At 41.2% G+C, this 20,432-nt stretch overlaps 3 protein-coding genes across 8 annotated transcripts in view; 2 read left to right on the top strand and 1 right to left on the bottom strand.

Moving 5' to 3' along the window:
- Window positions 1-12,151, top strand: part of sash1b (SAM and SH3 domain containing 1b) — a 43,748-nt gene extending 31,597 nt beyond the window's left edge. For 3 of the 5 annotated variants that reach the window (XM_020098151.2, XM_069536246.1, XM_069536247.1), the window contains exons 3-18: window positions 457-507; window positions 920-969; window positions 2,806-2,849; window positions 3,218-3,304; window positions 3,434-3,552; window positions 3,870-3,971; window positions 5,007-5,139; window positions 5,686-6,086; window positions 7,084-7,158; window positions 7,267-7,407; window positions 7,528-7,660; window positions 7,919-8,088; window positions 8,170-8,376; window positions 8,562-8,721; window positions 8,856-8,987; window positions 10,275-12,151. In XM_020098151.2, the coding sequence (XP_019953710.2) occupies window positions 457-507; window positions 920-969; window positions 2,806-2,849; window positions 3,218-3,304; window positions 3,434-3,552; window positions 3,870-3,971; window positions 5,007-5,139; window positions 5,686-6,086; window positions 7,084-7,158; window positions 7,267-7,407; window positions 7,528-7,660; window positions 7,919-8,088; window positions 8,170-8,376; window positions 8,562-8,721; window positions 8,856-8,987; window positions 10,275-11,089 (2,820 nt within the window). In that variant the 3' untranslated portion in view covers window positions 11,090-12,151. Of the gene's footprint in view, window positions 1-456; window positions 508-919; window positions 970-2,499; window positions 2,733-2,805; window positions 2,850-3,217; window positions 3,305-3,433; window positions 3,553-3,869; window positions 3,972-5,006; window positions 5,140-5,685; window positions 6,087-7,083; window positions 7,159-7,266; window positions 7,408-7,527; window positions 7,661-7,918; window positions 8,089-8,169; window positions 8,377-8,561; window positions 8,722-8,855; window positions 8,988-10,274 lie in introns of those variants that run through there. The other 2 variants (XM_020098152.2, XM_069536248.1) reach the window with 2 other exon arrangements.
- On the bottom strand, window positions 11,871-13,910 carry ddo (D-aspartate oxidase). Its single transcript, XM_020098157.2, has 4 exons — window positions 13,599-13,910; window positions 13,331-13,439; window positions 13,051-13,227; window positions 11,871-12,857 (listed from the first exon to the last, which is right to left on the bottom strand). The coding sequence occupies exons 1-4, from the start codon at window positions 13,768-13,770 to the stop codon at window positions 12,299-12,301; spliced, it is 1,017 nt and encodes a 338-aa protein (XP_019953716.1). The 5' UTR covers window positions 13,771-13,910; the 3' UTR covers window positions 11,871-12,298.
- A 411-nt stretch (window positions 13,911-14,321) lies between these two features.
- Window positions 14,322-20,429, top strand: zbtb24 (zinc finger and BTB domain containing 24). 2 transcript variants are annotated; one of them, XM_020098153.2, is made up of 7 exons: window positions 14,322-14,524; window positions 15,872-16,690; window positions 17,381-17,548; window positions 17,693-17,776; window positions 17,876-17,959; window positions 18,062-18,143; window positions 18,806-20,429. In XM_020098153.2, exons 1-7 carry the CDS (start codon window positions 14,407-14,409, stop codon window positions 19,671-19,673), a joined length of 2,223 nt encoding a protein of 740 aa, XP_019953712.2. In that variant the 5' UTR covers window positions 14,322-14,406; the 3' UTR covers window positions 19,674-20,429. The 2 variants fall into 2 exon arrangements, with proteins under 2 accessions (XP_019953712.2, XP_019953713.2); XM_020098154.2 differs by lacking the exon at window positions 14,322-14,524 and adding an exon at window positions 14,605-14,766.
- Window positions 20,430-20,432: the final 3 nt, after the last annotated feature.

Here is a 20,432-nt window from a genome sequence, read left to right as displayed (position 1 = left end):
CAGCTACCCTGTCTCCATCAGAAAGTGACACAATCCTCCTACTGGCACCTATAAAACTCACTAATTAACACATTCTTGTGTGTTTATAAAGTCTAGCATTTTCCCCCTTTCCAGTCTGTATTCTCAGTGTAGACAACCAGCTGTTGGCTGTAGCAGCATACAGAAATTAAAGTACTATTGATTTTCTCATTTAACTCTTTGCAACAAAATACTTCCTGAAATGTTAAAACTATTTATGTTTCTTATAACCGCGACAAATAAATACCAAATAAAGAAAGAATCCTAAAAGTTACACCTGTTCAGTTGTGGAGACCTCAGCTGTGTACACTAACTGTTAACTGGTGTTATTCCATTATGTGGGCTGTCTGATTCAGTGAGATGATTATTATTTCTATTTCTGTGTTATGATGACACTATAATTTACTCCTCAACTTCCCCTCCCCTTGTGTTTTTCAGGGAAAGGTTGACTCAGCGGCCACATCAGTACAGCTCCGCTCTCAGCTCCAGGTGAATGTCCAGCTCCTCTGTGTGTCAGACCGCAGGAGAAAGCAACTTCCTCCGTGCGTCAGCAGACAGGCTGATAAGAGCCTGAGGAATTGCTTTGTCATGACTATCCTGACCTAAACCAAACTCAAAAGTATCATCTGACTGACTGCGGTGCAGAGAACTGACCTTGAGACTGTTCCCGCATGTTATGGAACAGATGTTAAAATATGGTCAAATGTGACCAGTGGAGTATTTGGGTTTTCTTGCCACCGAATAACAAGATTTGTATTTTAATAGCGCAACACAGTTTAGTTTCCTCCTAAATGATTCAGTCTGTATGAGGTATTGTGTCTGCTACACAGTTTCTTTGAAGGAAAGGTCATAATTTACAATTACCATTGCTTATTTATATTCACACTTTATTCTCTTTAAGGAATCCCTTGGACTCAGCAGCACCATGTCCACTCCAGAGACAGAACGAAGGTAAAAATAATAATTGCAATAACTATTTCTTTTAAAAGCAAGTTGGAGATCCAAAACATCAGCGTTTTAATATATATTTACACACAGAAAGAGCCAGCATCCTGAACTGGGCATTAGAGAGAAGCATCTGAAGCACACATTATTCTTGAGACTATTTTAAGTATCAGTAAATACTATAATAGACAATAACAAACATATCATTTGTCTGGATAGTGTGCAGTGTCGTGGGACAGACTAAATAGTTATTATTTATTTAGATCATATCAGTTATAGAAGCAGGGATGTAATGTTTCCTCCTCTGTCCCTGTGGACACGTGCGTTTCCTCCTGAAGTCCAGTCACATTTATGAAGCATCTCTGCGTCACCTCAGAACTCCCTTCCTTCCCTCCATTGTCTGCTCTGAAGGACTTTGAAGATTAGTCACATTTTGTCATAGGACAGCTGAATACGATGAAAGAAACATACTGATCTGATTAAGTATTAAAAACAGAACATCGCAAATTGAGCAATATCAAGGACTCTGTTATTGTGAAATCAGCTGGTCATCAGAACCTGAACAAGAACACAGGAACAGAGTCTCACAGGAAACTTCCCTGCCCTCTAGTGGGGCCAGAACATACCGCTGGAGAAAGCTGATGCTCTTAGAAACAATATATTTTTTACAGTATCATTTTTTAACAATAAATGATAATTTTATATTGTGTCTTTTCTTCCTATTCTGTATATTTTGCCTTTTTCCAAGTCTCTGCTTGGATCAAGGTTTATATTCCCTTATCCACAGGTTGCACAACTTTTAATTTTGTTAAATGCTGGAGTTATCTTGTTCTAATCCTAGTTTGAGCAGTGTTTTTAACATCTTTATTAACTGCAGGAAAATGGGAGCATGTGAAACCTTTTGAGATTGTTACTGTGATTAAAAGCCACACAAGTAAATTTGATTTGAAGTTATTTATTTTCTTGAAAGCCAAATTATTCAATTTCTCCCCCAGAATAATTTTCCTTAAAACGATCCATGATTTGATTATTACAGGGACTTGATGTAAGAAGAATAGCTGCATTTTCACATGCTGGTCTTCAAAGGAAAATCAAACCAATATGTTGACAGACAAATCAGACATAAACATCTAGTGAAACCCGAGTAATAAATAGTTTTGGTTCCATTGACAAACCAGATTTGTTCAGTGTCAGGAAAATAAATGACTAAGCCATAAAAGAATAATGAATTTAGAAAACATGCACAGAAAATGATATTTTAATATATGTGTGGTCAGGGTGGAACTTTGGCTGTTGACAACACGACCTGCACCCGGACACAACAACTGTGAAGTGTGAGGGACGGTTGTACACAACAAACATCCCAGAGGGATGAAGACAGACAGACAGACAGACAGACAGACAGACAAAGAGAAAGAAAGAAAGAAAGAGGGAGGGTGAAAGTGTGCAGGGAATGCAGAGGCCACGTTAGCGCTGCTGTTGCTGCAAAACCTCAACTGGACATGAAAAGGCTCTATTGTTCCTGCGATGGCCGTAGAGCACTGACCTCTGTTCATCAGCCAAGAGCAGCCAGTCTTTTTCATCTGTTTTGACTACTTTGATTTGCCTCCACTATGGTGCCACTGTCATGAGGGACAGTGCACCTTTTGTGATTTTTATTTAGTTTTTTTTTTTCTTTTTAATCTGATGCAAGTTTGGAGGATAGAGGGACATGTTGAGGGAGATGGTGAGATAACGGGGAAAATGAAGAAAATAACTTTGGAAAACAGGTACTGTTCTGTTCAGGGATGAGATTCACGATTTGAACTCTTCAATTCAACTAAGCATTTTGTTTCTTTGTAGGTTTCCTGTGCACAAGTCCAGCTCTGATGATGGATCATCTGGAGGTAAAACGTTTTTTCTTAATTTCATAAATGCTTCATTGTAAGTATAAACAGTTTGATGTGACTTGTCAAATTATTTCATGCAAGATTAAAACCTAAGAATAAAGTGTTGTTTTTGTTTGCGTTTGTGTTCCAGTGTGTCTTTGCAAAGATTATTACATTCAACATATTTTTGTTCTTTAATAATAGCAACAACAATGTGAAATGAATCTTTTAAATATTACTTAACTTGTTGCTTTTTACACTTTTAAGAGCAGTGTACAGAAGAATATATCATAATCATTATTGTTTACCTGGTCTACCTACCCTGGTTTCCTGTTTTATATTTTGTATTTTTTCTTTGCCTGGAACTAAAACTTTTTTCTGTACAGGAAAATTGGATGGAAAGAGGAAGAGCAAGTCGTTTTGGCAGAGTTTCCGAAAGTCCCAAAGAGGAGTGATGCGTCAGATTTCAAAAGGTGTGTCAAGTTAAAAACACAAGAACCTGCTCTATTGACACATTTTTCCCAGGACCATAATATAAAACTTTGTAAAAGCAGTTAGTTGTGTTTGATTCTGTCATGTGACATTTGTAATCTTTTACTCAGGCTCAGGTGACGTTGTTGGTTTTGTGGCCAGTGAAATTACCATGAGTGACGAAGAGCGTATCCAGCTGATGATGATGGTGAAGGAGAACATGATCTCTATAGAGGAAGCCCTGGCACGGGTATGAAGTCATGCATCCTCAATTCTTACAGCTGCTGTTTCATGAGTTTACTGCGGAAAGAGGATGATGCCATTGAAGAAATGGCTCAAATACCAGATTGTTGAACACCTAATATGATCTATAACTTTTAAAAAACATATATATATATATATATATATATATATATATATATCTTTTTCAAATATGCCTTATTAAGCTTCAGTAGAGGTATAAAGATAAAACTTGGATATTGTTTTAATATGAATTGTTGCATGTTCCAGATGTTAATGGATAAATAAACAGGTGTACATCATGTTTACACTTATCTTTTTTTGCAGCTGAAGGAGTTTGAGATACAAAACAGACAGACATGCAGGTCTGATCCCACAGAATGGACCGATCCCTCCAGTCCCAACACAAATGAATCATTCAACTACAACGTAAGTCTCTAAGCTCCCAGTTTAAGAGCACTTAAGGCAGCGCGTTGGGCCTGAGAGATTTTGATCCACCAGTACCAAGGCTGCCAGGCTGTTTACAGCATCTCTCTCTCTTTCCCTCTGTCACTGTCCCGGCAATGAACCAGGGCCCCTCTAAAGCCCTGCAGCTCAGGGCACTCTCCCAACTGCAGGCCACTGGGTGGACTTCTATTCATCGCTGTCAAAGCGCTAACCCCCTATTGTGCTGTAGTGTGCGGGGGATTCAGCACAGGGCCCTGTTATGCAGGTCACAGCTCTTTTATGCAGGGTGGGGTGATTAAGGGGGCTCAGGTTCAGGGCACATTTTTCGGATTCATCTGGATGGCCCAACTATTTCTCTCTGCTGTGTGTGTGTGTGTGTTGCTGTTATTTATAATCCATCTCTTGTTGTCATGAGTTTGTTTTTTTATATACTTTTTTTAATATTCTGGGAAAACATTCCTCATCAACACTAAAAAGTAAGACTCAAATGTTTACCACCATTTGTTTTTTACTTACCATCATTTCAAATGATGGTTTAGGTGATTTCCATGCAGCTTGCTTTTTATTTTCCCACGTACAGAATACATACCTTTTTCTAGTGTGTGGTGGAGCAGAGCTTATGAGACAGCTGCTTGCATTGCCTTTTCTCTCATCACTGTGGTTTCCTACCACAGTTTTATATTAGGTTGCAACTACTTTCCACTGCTGGTACTTAAAACAGCATCTGCAGCAAGTACACAGCTTCAATACTTTTTACTGTCATACGAGATACAAGAAATAAGAAAAGAAAAACAAATAGAACAATTATTAAAAGACACCTTCAAATTTGTAACTTATGAACTACTTATTAGTAATAAAGAGCAAAAGTTTCAATGTCATATCATGTTTTCATATCCAAAATATTCGGCCTTACAGCTGTGGGCAAAGAATGAACCCCAATGATTTTTTAACTACAAAGCTCTGTAGTAAAATGAAAAGTTTTATAAAATAATGCTCCACTTTTCTTTTGTTCTTCAGCCTTGCGACCTGTCAGACAACGATCAAGAAGAATCAGTTACGTTCAGGAGGCTCCATAAACTGGTCAACTCGACCCGGAAGGTGAAGAAGAAGCTGATCAGAATTGATGAGTCTAAGAGGCCTGGAGCAGAGGGTACAAACAAACACCAGCGTCACACCGTCGTCACCACTGACTGTACCTCGTAAAGCACAAGGAGATGTTGCAGCCATCGTAGTTTTCAATTCTTAGAAGAAACTCAACAATTTTCACTGTCGTCTTATGTGAGGTGTTCAGAGCAGGAACATACTGTGTATTAAAAGTTAATCTTGTACTCGGCCACCACAAGGCTGATTGTGATGCAGAGTCTGGAGAAAATATCAGTAATTGTCCTGGATCTAATTACTGTTTGACCAAACTTATGCTCTGTAATAACTGTGTTTAACATTTATTTTCACTAGCTGTTGAGTGTGTGTCAGTATAATTTTCTCTGATGCTTTTCTGCATAATTATGGTCATTGTCCAAAACACGAAATAGTTTGATGTGCTCGGAAAGTTAACATCCCATAGAATTGTCCTTGGGTGACATGACTACTGTAGATCTGATATTTACCGAGAGTCTAACTCTATTTGTTTGCATGAGATGAGTCTGCTACATCACATAATTCATTCCCTTACACTCTTTTCTTTCTACCAACACAGAGAGCCTAAACACAGACGGTCTCCTCTGTGAAGATGCCGCCGCCTCCCTGTACTCAGGTGTGCTGAAGAAGCCTGCAGTTTGCCCCATGGACTCGCTGGCTTCAGCTCTGCAGGAGCAGCTCATATATGACCGGGACTCTGACAGCCTGACCACCTCCCCCTCCTCCAGCAGTCTGGACACATGCAGCAGCCAGAAAATCTTCCAGGCCTTCAGCAAGTCAAGCGAGAGCCCAGTTCATCGGGAGATGAGTGGAACGGGGGAGGTGAGGGAGGCAGGCGAAGGCAGCGCCTCTTCATTTTCTGAAACAGAGGGCTGCAATGTGGAGGAGCTCAAAATCGCTCGCTCGGTGACCGATGGAGAGCTCCGTCACCGTATCCTCAACCCACTCAGCCACCACGGGGTGAGTACAGGAGCCTTTGCAGAAGAACTTCTGTTTGGAAGTTGTACATTGGCTACTTTTAAACAGAGTCTAGCTCTATTTTGAAGTTACCAGACTCTACCTAGAAAGCCCCAATTCACCCAAATTGTATGCCTCAGCCATCCCTCAATCCAGTTGCTGACAGACACAGACTGATCATACATATTAAATCCTCTCCAATCCGTTTTTTAAAATCCTGCAGTAATCACATCAACGTCTTATATATCTGGTACGAGATAGTGTTCAATGAACAAATCCACCCTGCGTACACTGCTCCACCATCTGCACCGAAATGAAGGCAGACCCAATATAAGATAGAGTTCAGACAATAGTTCAATTCATTACTCTGATCAATGTTTTGACCATCCTGCACAGATATTTTTAGTTTATTTCCAAGTTTATTCTGATCATAGTCGTATAATTTTAACATGTTATCTAATAGTTCTGGACCTGTGGTCACCTGGCCTGCTGCAGGACTATTTGGGCTTTAACTGCAGCTTAAAATCCAGATATCAGATATCCACTGTGTCGTCATGGAGAAACAGAACTGGCAGCCACGTCACCTGATGAACGTCTGTTTCAGCTTCTCATTCATGAGCACTTGCTGCTTTTCATTGTCTAACGGGACACTCATTTCATGTCATTTTTGAATCATTGGTTTGACAACAGTGTTGTTATAATCGAGTCCAAATCGGAAGTAACCCAGTGCTGCACAAGAGGGACTCAAGGTTTAGCGGCTTGTCCACACTTTGGGCTTTTAGAAATTCTAATCCTCATTTTCACTGTTTTAAGATTCTTTTTTTGAACTTAACAATCAATCTAGAATGTAATAGTTGTCACTTGAAGTCCCATTTTATCATAATTCAAAGATGTTTTTAAGATTTTGTTCAATTCATTCAGCAAAGATATGCCACCTTTAGCTACATCTCTATCGCTCAGCTTATAAATGTTCTGATTTTGGTTTCCCTTGTTTTCACAGAGAGCTTGTAGCTTTGGAGGATTTGACCTGACCAGCCGCTCAGCGCTCACGATCATCCCTGACAGTGACAGCACTGTACGTTACTGTTATTCCTCCTGAATTTCCACAGACTGAATCAAAGTGAATGTTTAAAATTGTTTGTTTATTTACTGACACTTTTCTGCTTCTCTGTGTGTAATTCAGAACAAACATGGAGACGGTGGAGTGAGAGATACCAAGTCTCCACAAACATCACGTATTTCTTTGGGCAAAAAGGTGAAGTCTGTGAGAGAAACGATGAGGAAACACATATCGAAGAGATACCACAGTTCTCTGTCTGAACAGGTGAGAACAGTCAAGATATGACATAAAAATACAGTTAAACTTCCGTTACTGTGGTTCTGCAAATATTTTGAAGACCGTGAGACAAAGCTCACATTTATTTTTGTCTTCTCTGTATTTTAGTCGAGTCCAGATCGCATATCCAGCTGCCCTCACTCACCTCAGATAGACTCTAACTCTTTGGAGAAACCCAAACTGAAGCCAGGAGGGTCTGTAGAGAGTCTGAGGAGCTCCCTCAGCGGACAAAGTTCAATGAGTGAGTCAGTGTGTTCACGGTGTGTGGGTGTGTAGGGGGCAGATCTTGGTGTACTTACTGAAGACAAATAATCTCTAGTGTTTGTTTTAACTCAGCCTTGGCTCACCAGATGGGTGGTGTTTATCAGACAAATGTTTAAAGGATGATAAATCACTCTGAGATCGTCAAAACCTTTTTGTGTAAAACATCTGGCACCTCTGTCGCATTAAACACATCCAAATATTGTCAAACACTAACAGAACCGTGTGGTTTGTGTAGGTGGTCAAACGGTGGGCACCACTGACTCCTCCAACAGCAACAGAGAGAGTGTGAAGTCTGAGGACGGGGAGGAGGATGAGCTGCCTTACCGCGGACCCTTCTGTGGACGAGCTCTGGTTCATACTGACTTCACCCCCAGTCCCTACGACACTGACTCTCTCAAACTGAAGGTTCGACTGTTTACAAAATCACCAGTTATCAGCTGATGTCCTCGAAATCAGCTCAAACCTCACCTGTGGTTTTCTTTTCAGAGTGGCGACGTCATTGACATCATCAGTAAGCCACCGATGGGCACGTGGATGGGGATGCTCAACGGTAAAGTCGGCACTTTCAAGTTCATTTACGTGGATGTCCTGAATGAAGAGGAGGCGAAGCCCAAAAAGACACGGAGGAGGAGGAGGGCCCGGCAACCCAAACCCACCTCTGTGGAGGAGCTCCTCGATCGCATCAACCTCAAAGTAATAAAAACCTGTCTCAAGACAATACAAAGAATACAATTTACCTAAAATGTTAAAGAAGTACTCCTTAAGTAAAAATTTAAAACATTTATAATTTCAATAAAATAAAAAAAAAGGAAATAATGACTTTCTGACAACATGTTTATTGATCTGTTTGTGTCTCGTCCATCCTCTTCTATCCACAGGAGCATCTTCCCACCTTCCTGTTTAACGGCTATGAGGATCTGGACACGTTCAAGCTGCTGGAGGAGGAGGACCTGGATGAGCTGAACATTAGAGATCCCCAGCACAGAGCAGTGCTTCTTACTGCTGTGGAGCTGCTGCAAGAGTATGATGGTGGGTCAGGTAATCAAACCATTGAGATATAATATAATACTACTACTTCCAAAGACCAATCCATGCACACATGTACTGAGGGCTCTTTTTAAGATCATAAGATGTGACCATCTACCCCCTGCTGGTGGTGTTGTGCCTTGCAGGTAGCAGCGACCCGGAGCGGAGCAGTCAGTCTGGAGGCTCACAGGAGAAGCTGCTCCTGGACAGGCGTGGCCTCCTGGGAGATTCCCCGCGAGACTCTGGCTGCTACGAGAGCAACGAGAACCTGGAGAATGGTAATGACAGTCTAAGTCGTCTGTGAACACTGTCCTCCTCCTCCTCCTCCTTCTCTTCTGCCTCATCCTTCACTAGAAAGACTCGCACGGTGATCAGTCCTCCTCGACGCTCGAGCATTCCAAGTCACCAACTTCAGTTTTCATGCTCCTCTGGAAAGACTCTGCTGTCGTCACATTTGCTTCTGGCACTCTTCTGTTTTTTTCCCAAGCATCTTCTTCTTGGAGTCATTCTCTCTTCAGTTTCTGAATCATTGAGTCAAACTGTTTTGCAGTCACCTTTTTTGTCTGTTTAGTGCTTTTGAGAACTGACATTACTTGCCTTTCTTTACAAGCATTACATTCTGATTTTATAATAACGCAGAGAGGGGAGACAACACAAGGTGCTCTGTTGTAACGGGACTAGAGATTTTAAACTGAGCAGTGACCTTTACAGACGTGTTTCACTTCATCTGTTTGTGGAGCCGCTCGTAGGTCGTCTCATAAATAGATCTGCACCTGTGAGTTGTGTGGTGGGTTTTTGCATTTGCTGAAATGGTGACTGTTGAAACCGATGTGTGAAAAGAGTGTTTAAACAGACTCTAGGTTTAAATAGATAGAAATAACTCTTCTCGGTAATTGCAGTACATATTTATTGTGAATGCTTGCTTTGTTCATAACTATATCATACATATTGCGGTTGTTTGCTTACGTCTAAAAATTGTAAAGATGGAAAGAGTTGTGCTAACTGTAAACGAGGGCTTCTGTGAATGTCTAAAGGTTCATGAGGTTCGAGAACAATATCCGATCAGCGACACGTGTAAAGGTGTATTTCTCTAAAGAGTTTGTTGTTTTTGTGTATATTTTTTTAGTCCGGTAAAATATGATGTTGCACAATATTTTAATATGTGCCTGGAAACTGCACAATGCAGAACAATTAAGATATTTACTAAATCGTATAATTGTACTTGTTGAAAAAAGGCATTTTGTATAATTGTAAATGCACCAAGCGGCAGACTTAGGACTAAACACGGTGAAAAGTTCAACTCTAACACTTCAGAATGAAATGAGGCAGGTTCAAGGTCTAAAGCCTCAGCACTTTCTGACGTGTGTTTCTGTCATGGTTGAGCGTGAGGAATAAATTGCTCCATGCTTCACCAGACCTGACTGCTTGCTTCTTTTCTGCCATCAATCATTCATTTTTAGTTTAATGTGTCGGATTCTTTTCCAGCACTGTTACTGTTGTATTGGAATTGAATATTTATCACAGCTGACTGCATGATCTGCACACACTGCACTTGTTCATTTCAGGAAGGGACAAAAAGACTTCTTCATCCATGAGCAGGTCCTCCTCTGGTTTCCCGTCAAGCCTCCTCTCATCCCCTGAGTACCCTGCCCTCCCTTTGACCCTGACCTCCAGCAGCCCAAGTAGGACTTTACTCCACAGCGAACCAGGCTGGCGGCCTTGTATCTTATCATCACTGAGACCCCTGAGTCCCCTGAGTCCCCTGAGCTCAGCAAAAGCTCATCTTCCCAGCAAAGCCATTGCTAGGAGCCAGAGTTGCATTGAGCTAAGAAGAGGACCAGCGATGGAGCCGCTGCTTCGCTGCTGCTCCCTGTCAGACCTCCACAAAGAGCCGAGGAACAAACTCATCGACCCTAAAGTCTGGAAGTTCCCCGGTTCCAATAGTGAGGAAAGCACTGAGCAAACAGTAAATCCTCAAAAGCATTTAATGTTCGTGTTTCCATCCTCCCAGACTTCAACCGCTGCAAATAAGGTTGCGTGCGGCGCAGACACGAGCAGCATGTTTCCAAACCCGAAACAAGGAGGAACAAGACAGAGCACACACCTCAAGCTGCCGACCACAGAGCCAGAAGAAAGGTCCAATCATCCTGTAAATATGTCCTCCATGCCGTCACTGACGGAACCTTCCTGCATCTACAACTACACAAACCACATCTCCTCAGAGGATAAGAGCCGTTCACTTTCAGCCAATTCTGAGGCCCGTCGGCTGAAGATGAAAAGAAATAAGAAGACGTCAGTAAATCTGGGTTCATTGATGGAAGAAAGACTCCAGAGTGTAGAGCCACCTCCTGAAAGGTTATTGGCATCAACAGCACAGTAAGGTGTCGATTTTATAAATGTAAATTGCTGCTGTTGGATAAGCATCGTTTTTTTTTTCCAGTTGTTTGAAATACAGATTTTTTTGTGTTTGTTTTCAAATAGCTTGCTCTCTGAAAGTGTTACCACATTTTATTGGGGGAATTACCGCTGTTGATGGCCATAAAAGATCTGAGGGGAAAATGCAAATGAATGACAAACATCGCTGATATTTTTACACCACAGTCACAGATGTTCCCCATTCAGCTAAATCCAATCTTTACAGCAAACTGCCTTTTTAAAACAGTAAATATAAGTAAATATTTATGATTCATTATTTTGATTTACGGAAGTTAAACGGTTTCTCACAGTTTATTTGTACAGACTCTCTGTATTTGTTGTAACTTTCCCAGAAGACACATTGACATGTCACTGTAGGAAAATGAATGGATTCCATTGACCAGGGTCCTGGTTCATGCTGGCTCATCTCACTGGGACGCTTGAATAGAGTTTGGTCATTATGTGTCAGGGGAGAACCATTTTTTTTATTATTATTAGGAATCATTCATGGATCTTGGAACAAAAAAGTCACATCAGACACATTTAATGAATTGATATCTGAGTGTGTGAAATTTGGTGCAGCTTGATTGAATTTAAGTAAGTTGGTAGAGGTCAAAACTTCTGCTGTGAAAACTTCACTGACCGACAGATGAGCAGCATAAATATTAACAGAAGTTTCCAGACAAACTGTTATTAAGAGGAACGTGTTAAAACTTGTGTCTTGTAATTTCAAGTAATGACAGGAATTATGTACAAATACAATTTTTAATGTTGTTGGGCACAATTAGCAGTACTGTGGCAGACTATTACAATATACATGTAGTATAAAGTATAGTAGTTAAACAACTGCACTCAAACATTTGTTTTTAGAAGCAAAGTAAATTCATTTCACATCACTTTCATATCAATGCATGTACAGTATTTTCCAGTTCAGCAATTAATTTATCAAGAATTTTATATTTGAGCTTTATATATAATGCTAATCATACTTCTACAACAATAAAGTTTTTTCTTTGAATGAAGTAAATCTCTTATCAAATTATTACATTCCCTCATAACCATCCAAAGAATTAAAGTATTTCATTTTTTTCAACGTCTATTTCTATTTACACTTTTAGATTTCAAAGTTTTGATTAGTTGATATGTTGTTTATCAGTGATTTCCATCGTTCAGTTCACAGTTTAGCTCGAGCAGGCTTTTCACTGAGGCACTGTCTGACCAGCCTCATTGCATCCAGGGCGGTGCCCCAGGCCAGAGTGACTCCCCAGCCCCCGTGGCCATAGTTATGGACCACTGGTACCTGGCGGCCCTGCAGCTGCACCACCTCCCTCTCCACCCTCGGGTTCCTCCTGCTCGGCCGGAGACCCACCCACTCACTAAGAACTTTGGCCCCGCTGATGGACGGCTCCAGCCTCCCGCAGCGCTCCAGGATGCTCTTTGTGTCTCCCTCGTCCACCTCTAGTCGCCAGTCCCCCTCCTGCCTCGTGCCGCCAACAGTGACGCTGTGTATGCCGGGGTAGATGTAAGTCTTTCCATCTCCGTCTCGGATGAAGTGCTGCAGCCAAGGCGCCTCCACCTTGAGGACCTGACCTCTGACGGGGTAGACTTGGGTGTCACCCACCAGCAGCTTGGAGCCCAAACCAGAGCAGTTGACAATGATGTCGTAGCTGTTGCTTAATTCTTGGAGATTGTCGACTTTCTTCTGCTGCACTTGACCTCCTGCTTTTTTGAACCTGTAGAAAACATGTATGACAACGGTTATGCACCTACATCACAATCTAAGAATTATATTTAACTTAGTAGATTCAAAACATAAACTTTAACTGCAACCTGCAAAGGCATTTATTTGGGATCAACTATTTTAAAGAAGAAAATTGCAGCCCAGCATCAGCAGGTATATTATTTATTTAACTATGATGGACAAACCTCTTCTCCAGCCACGGCAGGTAGCTCGCACATTCACATTTTATGGTGGTGAACGCCTGGCCAAACTTATGATCTGGGAACTGTCTCAGTTCGCGGTCAGTCATAAGTCGAAAGCCGATCACATATTCTGACCAGAAGGGAAATGTATCTGCTGGAACCTCTTTGAAAATTTGCCAGCTGGAAGGAAATGGAAAAAAACAAACATCACCAGGCACCAAGAGATCTGTTTTAATCTGCTTAATCAGTGACTTCTTTTCTGGCACCGTTCAACGATAGTTACCCAGAGCTCAGCATTACTCCGGCCTCTGGTGAGTGTTGGGATTGAGTGATGGCCAACAGGTGATCAAAGCTGTCCTTGAACCAGCGTCTTTGTCTTTCCAAGGGAACATCTAATAGAGAAATAACAGGTCATTTCCAATGTGTTAAACTAATGTGCGCTGCATATTTACTTGCACAGTGGATTTTGTATTTATAAAAATGTCACCACGCTGGTGAAACTGCACAACCAACATAACATTTTGAAATGTGAGAGAGAGATTGTTTCATACCTGGAAACGTTGCAGCAAACAGGATCCCTGCGGCTCCATCACTGGTGGTGTCCGGGCTGAACCTCTCCGACAGCAGAGTGACCGAGCAGGAAGGAAGAGCCTCGGAGATGCAGACAGCGGTGGAGAACCCGATCACGCCTGCTCCCACCACCACAACCTTCACGCTTCCCATGATGGACGGACCTGTGTCTCAAACCAGAGGTGGAAAGTTGCTGCCTGCGAGACAACCTTTGATATAACTGAGCTCTTCACGAGTTAATCCACAACCTGTCGTCTTCAATAATGCTGGAACTGACTGCACGGGATCAACGATCAGAACCATAAAGGCTCAAGTCAGTGCAGCGACGTGTTCCTGAGAAAATGCATTACACAACATATACTGTGACATAGGTCACCGGCAGCTATAGAACCAGTTGGTATTACGTTTTGAGAAAGTACAAATTTAAACACAGTGAAAATATGCTATTTCATAAAGTCAGATTTAAAAGAAAACAATGTAAATATATAATTTATAATATAATTTGTGCTAATGAAGAGCATTTTTATCATTATTTATGGACTACAGCATTTTTCACACAACTATCAGTTAATTTATAAATAAATAATAATCAATACACTACAAACTGTTTGAGAATTAGAAAAAAAGGTCCTTTATAGCTCAAACATATTCACTTTGCTGTGATACTCATTTGTTCTTAAATGTCTTAAATAAACAGATGATCAGTATTTGATTATTGATAAATGTGATTTTTTACATTCCTCTCAATAATAATAAAATAGATGTTAAAGTAAATGTATTAAAGATGTGATGGTCTCAGATCAGCAGCTTCTCAGATCCACATCATGTGTAGATCAGCTGCACGTGGATCTCGTCACATCTCGCGATAGTTCCCCACTCACTTACTTCCGCCCTGAGAGAGTCGAAGGTAAGGTCCTGAAAGCTCACAGTTTAAAATTACTCCCGAGGTTTTTTTTTTATCTGTTTAGGTCCTGGAGCTGAGAGTTCAATCCCGGAAACACATGATTGAATCCAGTGGGACGTGTTTATATCTCTGCTAGCTCGCTGTGTTCGGCTAGCAGCGGCTGCAGTGTCAGGCACGGTGTGTGTTAGCTTGTTTGCTAACTTGTTCACATCAGCGCTCAGGATCTGATCTGAAAACACGGGCAGGTAAACTTCGTATAAATGTGGAAAACGTAACGAAATGCACGATTAGAAAGACACAGGGTTATTGGGATGGTTTCAATAACTAATACTGAAACTGACTGAATGGATCAACATCTGGTCAGTTACAGATGTTAAACCAGTCTCCACATCTGAACACAGCCAAGATTCACCACTTTGTTTTCTATTACGTGTCTATGAGAGGTATTACGGTAAGAGTGGGTAAAACAGATTTCACAATGAAATCAATTTCACGTATATATATTTTTTTTACATTGATAATCTAAATATTTGTTTTCTGTTTCTGACATGAGCAGTACAATTATTCTAATGTTTAAATATCAAATTCATTGATGCACAAATAATAATTAGTTTTACCGGTGATTAAAGCAAATAGCAAGAAAGTTAATATATTGATGTTTCTCCTTTGCTGCTGTTTTGATTCATGCATTCTAATTCCTGGGTTATTTTTTAATATACTTGTTTGCTAAATCATTTTCAGAATGACTGAATGTATTTTCACACAATCCCCTCAGGAAATTTTTTCCCACTTATTTTGAAAAAGTTTCAATTTAAGGATTCGATTAAAAAAAGCCTGACAATAATGAATGAATAAAATCAATAGTGAATGGAAAAAATAGCTCTTGACTACGAAACTGTATTTCAGAGGAAATTGAGGCTTTGTCTTTTATTTTGCTGGATACTCCTACCGTAATATGTAGTACAGACACGTACCGCAAAACCAAATGTTTTTTCTCATTTTTTTTCAAAGTTTTGCTGCAGTGAAATTCCAGATACCTTTTTCCAGCTCTTAAAAATTTCTGGAATCTTTTATTACTTTTCTAACTTACATGTTTAATTTGAGAATTGGATCTATAAACTGTCACAGTATTTAAAACTTATAAGACTAAACTGGAAAATAACTTAATCAGTAATTAAAAATAATGATTGATTGAGTAAGGGATAAATGACTGTGCATGGAGTAAGTACTAATGTCTTACAGAGTATCTGATTTATATAGCACTTCTCATACAAAGTTACAAAGCGCTTCACAATCAAAGGACCCAAGTATTCACTCAGTCTTCTGCACTGTTGCTTTGTTTCTCTTCAGGAGCAGAAGTGATCATCTTAGAGGAGAAGATGTCTCAGAGAACAACAGCGTCATCCCTCACGGCCGTTCATTCACAATCACACAAGCAGAGCATCCTGAGCAAATTCAACAACCTCAGGAAAAGGGACCTTCTGTGCGATGTCACTTTAGTTGTGGAGGACGTGCACTTCAGAGCGCACAAAGCTCTGCTGGCAGCGAGCAGCGAGTACTTCTCCCTCATGTTCACCTCAGAAGATCACATCAGCCGGTCCACCTTTACACTGGGAGGTATGGAGGCTGAGATGTTCTCTGCCGTGCTGGAGTTCATCTACAGTGCACACGTGTCCCTGGAGGAGAGTTGCACTGAGCAGCTCTTGGCCACGGCTCGTCTCATGGAGGTCAGCGACCTTGTCAAAGTGCTCACTGAACTCACACGCTCTGCAGCAGGGGTTAGAGGTGACCAAGCCACGGTGCCTGATCTGTCGAAACGCAAAAGAGGACGGCCAAAGAAAAGTGTGGACGTGTCAGTGACAGAGCTGGAGGAGAGAAGTGGACCGTGTGAGGGCTCAGAGGAGGGTCAGGCTGGAGATGTGGACTTGCTGCCTGAAGGCAACTCAGATTATAACCCACCAGGGCCCCAGAGCCGACAGAGCAAACGCAAAATCAGACCTCCAATAAAGTACAAGAGTTACAAAGTGGATCAGGACACAGCAGTCAACAAAGAGCCTAAGAAAAGAGGGAGGAAAAGAAAATATCCAAACACAGAGGCTCGATGTGAGGACTGTGACAAAGTGTTTAAAAACCACCTCTTCTTAAAAATTCATCAAAGAACTCACACAGGTAAACACACTCATATTTATTTATTTTTTTTAAAGATTACAGAAAGGATAAGAATAGGTTGTTGGTTTTAATCCAAGAGACACATCCTCCTTTCTAACTACAGTTTATTACAAATGAATTCTTACTGTCATAGTTTAGTCTTTTATTCCTTTATGTCCCTAAACACAACATAATAAAGTAAAATAATCATGTACTTGTCCCTCAATGTTGAAAGTTGCAGAAAGAGGAATAGTGAAAAGGAAGCATCAGTAGTAATAATAATTAAATACTAATTAATAAGGAAACAGATTAAACAAGATTTTCCTTGGAGCTCATGAGGCCAGGGTGCAAGGAAGATGTTTCCAGATGTAGGAACTGCAGATGTGCTTGAACAAGGCTGGATTAACAATTCTGACAACTGCCCAGGGGCCCAAGAAACCCAGAGGCCCCAAATTCAGCTATACTCTATATTATTTGTCAGATAGATAGATAGATATATCTGGGTGCCTGATAAAACCGGTGTAGAGACTCAACAAGCATTTCTTCCCCCTGGTGCTGCTCAGGTCTACATTGAGTATCTGTGTGATAAAGGTTTAATTAACAAACAGCCGCATCCATCCAAATGTTCAATTCTTGAAGGACAGGGTGGTAAGTTGACTGTATATAATATAAACCAGTATTCTTCACTATATGTCACTCTGCTCCCTTTAGGAGAGAAGCCTTTCCGATGCCAGGTTTGTGGGAAGAGTTTCACCCAGAAGCACACGCTGCTCGTACACCAGCGCATCCACACCGGAGAGAAACCGTTTGTTTGTACCATCTGCTCCAAAACTCTGTGCACCAAACACACCCTGCGAGAGCACATGAACCTCCACAAAGGTGCAATCTGAGGAAGTGTTGGAACGTTCTTGTGAAAACTGCATTTTCAGAATCTGAACATTATTTCTATTTATCTTAACATTCTATAATCTGTTAGTGTTTCTCTTGATAAACTGTATATTGTTGTTATTTCACTCACAACAGAAGAGAAGTCCTTCAGCTGCGATAAATGTGGAAAGACCTTCACTCAGAAGAGGCAACTCAAGAGTCATTACAGAGTCCATACAGGTGAGAGTCATTTCTGTTCAGCAGGTGTATTCTAATGTTGTAACTTTAAAGGCAGAATTTTATTGGTTTTTTTTTTACATTTTTATTTTTAAATTTAAGGGAGATCGTTGCCGGAATGTGCTCAGTGTCATCACAAGTTTTTGGACACGGCTCAGCTGAAAAAACACCTGAGAACACACACAGGTAAAATGTGATTATGCTTCAACAGATCTGAGAATAAATACTGCGACATTTAAAAACAACATCACACTAACAACAGCATTCACATGGATAATGTTTTCACAGGGGAGAAGCCTTTCACATGTGAGATTTGTGGGAAGTGTTTTACTACCAAGAGCACGCTGCAGACTCACATCCGCATTCACAGGTGAGAAATGAGATATTCTGATTTTACTTGGTTATAACGACTTTAATTCATTTCTAGATCTTTGTTAGAGCAGCTATAATTAATATTCATATACTGGCATTGGATCAAATCACGACATGCACGACAAATGTTGATTGGTTGTTGGAGAGCAAAAACATATCTACTCATATCTGGAGTAAAACAAACAATTTTACATTTGACCATTTTGCATTTGGATTTCATCATTCATCAGTCTTCAGTCTGCAAAGTTTCTCTTTGCAGTTTATTTTAACAGTGGCGGTCGTCTTCTGTTGATAGTTTTACTTTTTCAAAGAGTTGTTTCTGAAGCTGTGGGTTTTTGTTCAGGTATGATGTGAAAAAAGATTTTGTTCATTTCTGCTCCAAAAAAATCTTAATTCTAATCTCATACCAAAACAAAAGGGTTAACTATTTTTCTTTTACATTCGGTTTCAAATATTTATCTTGTCCCTGACATTTTTAAATTTTGAAATAGACGATAATGTCATTTTTAATTCTTTGTGTTTTATTGAATATTCTTGATGTTATATTCTTCTTCTTTGCATTTTGTTTTTTTAGTTTGGTTGATGAATGAAATAAACATATAAATAAATAGATGTTTATCTTCAGTTAAAACCAGTGATTGTGTTTTTCTTCTTTTCCAGAGGTGAGAAACCATACGAGTGCCACATCTGCAACAAGTCGTTCTCAGACCCCAGTGCGAGAAGACGACACGTCACCTCTCACTCCGGAAAGAAACCTTTCACGTGCTCCTCCTGCAACCTTTCGTTTACTCGTCTGGACAATCTGAAAACTCACACCAAGTCTCACAGCAAGGAGCGAGCGGCGTCCACTGAGTCCTCGTCAGATACAGCGGCAGAAACATCGGCAGCACCTCAGGAGGAGGTTCGCAACATCCTGCACCTTCAGCAGTACCAGCTCCCCTCCGGCTCTGAACAGGGGATCCAGCTGGTGGTGACCGGAGATATGAATAACATTAACTTTGTGCCGGGTCAGGAGCAGGAGATCAGCATCATCACCACAGAAGGTGAGACGGCAGAATCATCCGACTCTAGACTCACCCTGCTCACCCAGCCGTCGGGACACATGCAGAACGTGGCCCTGGTCGCTCAGGGCGCCATGGTGGACCACGCCCCTCAGATTCAGACCGTCAGTATGCTGGAGGGACAGATGACGCACCAGTCGGAGCAGATGCATGTCATCACTCTGAGTAAAGAGGCGATGGAGCAGTTGCAGTCCCACCACGGCCCCCCGCAGCCCCTTCAGGTCGCACAGCGACCCGCCCCGCAGCTGCAGGTGATGCATCAGCCGCTCCAGCAGCTGGCCGTCACTCAGCTGGGCAGGGAGCAGCACAGTCAGGCCATTCACATCAGCAGCCAGAGCTCACAGCCCATCTCCATCAGCCAAACCAGCGAGCAGATCTCCAGCCACCACATCCAGGGACAAACCTTCCAGATCCAGGCAGGAACCGTCTCCTACCTGTACACCACCGGGCTCCCGCAGGAGGGCTGAGAGCGACTGTGACGCTGATGAGTCTAAACTGATAGATGCTGCTGCAGGACACGAATATAACAGGCAGGTTTTACTGCTTTTCCAACTGTAGAGCAATGGTTTGACAATAATGTTCTTGTGAGAGCAAATCCTGATGGGAAAATAAAACTAGAAAATTCCTCCTGGAGAAATTTTGAATGGGTGCCTTGTGGTTGCTGCCGTCTCCACAAAGAGTCACATTATCCAGGTTGGTGACAGAGAGAGAGGGAAACTGTACAAGTTTAAGAGGAAGGAGAGAGACCCTGAGAGAGCGATAGAGACAGTGAGAGAGAAAGATGTTTATAAAAGCTGCTTTTTGATAACATGATCCAGGTTGGTGAGAGAGAGTGAGAGAGAGAGATTGCGCCAATTTCAGAGAGGGAGAGAAACCATGTTTTAAGGTTGTACGGTCTTATCACCATCCATGGGTTTTTATTTTAAAAATCCAGCCTCCCTCAGGCTTCCTGGGAACATCCTGTAACTATCTGTGGTTTTTATTTTGAAAATCTCGGCTCTTTACAGGTTTCCTGATAACATCCTGTTACTAAGGGGGGGGGCATATTTTGAAAATCTAGGCTCTTTAAATGTTTCCTGATAACATCCTGTTATTATGGAGGGGACTTATTTTGAAAATCTAGGCTCTTTACAGGTTTCCTGATAACATCCTGTTACTATGGGGGGGATTATTTTGAAAATCCTAGTCCTATCTGTGAAATAAAAACACTGTGAGAATCCCAAGAC

The sequence above is a fragment of the Paralichthys olivaceus genome, chromosome 12 (genome assembly GCF_024713975.1).
Source record: "Paralichthys olivaceus isolate ysfri-2021 chromosome 12, ASM2471397v2, whole genome shotgun sequence".
NCBI lineage: Eukaryota > Metazoa > Chordata > Actinopteri > Pleuronectiformes > Paralichthyidae > Paralichthys > Paralichthys olivaceus.
Note: the sequence above shows the minus strand (reverse complement) of the source record. Positions and strands in the feature narration are given on the sequence as shown.

Bases quoted from the DNA above. Each gene is read 5' to 3' on its own strand.
- ddo (XM_020098157.2), bottom strand. From the start codon at position 13,770: ATGGGAAGCGTGAAGGTTGTGGTGGTGGGAGCAGGCGTGATCGGGTTC. The intron at 13,440-13,598 runs GTATGAAACAAT...TTTCTCTATTAG, and splicing joins GTTTGCTGCAACGTTTCCAG to ATGTTCCCTTGGAAAGACAA. The intron at 13,228-13,330 runs GTAACTATCGTT...ATTTCCTTCCAG, and splicing joins GGAGTAATGCTGAGCTCTGG to CTGGCAAATTTTCAAAGAGG.
- zbtb24 (XM_020098153.2), top strand. From the start codon at position 14,407: ATGGTCTCAGATCAGCAGCTTCTCAGATCCACATCATGTGTAGATCAG. The intron at 17,777-17,875 runs GTGAGAGTCATT...TTTAAATTTAAG, and splicing joins TCATTACAGAGTCCATACAG to GGAGATCGTTGCCGGAATGT. The intron at 18,144-18,805 runs GTGAGAAATGAG...CTTCTTTTCCAG, and splicing joins ACTCACATCCGCATTCACAG to AGGTGAGAAACCATACGAGT.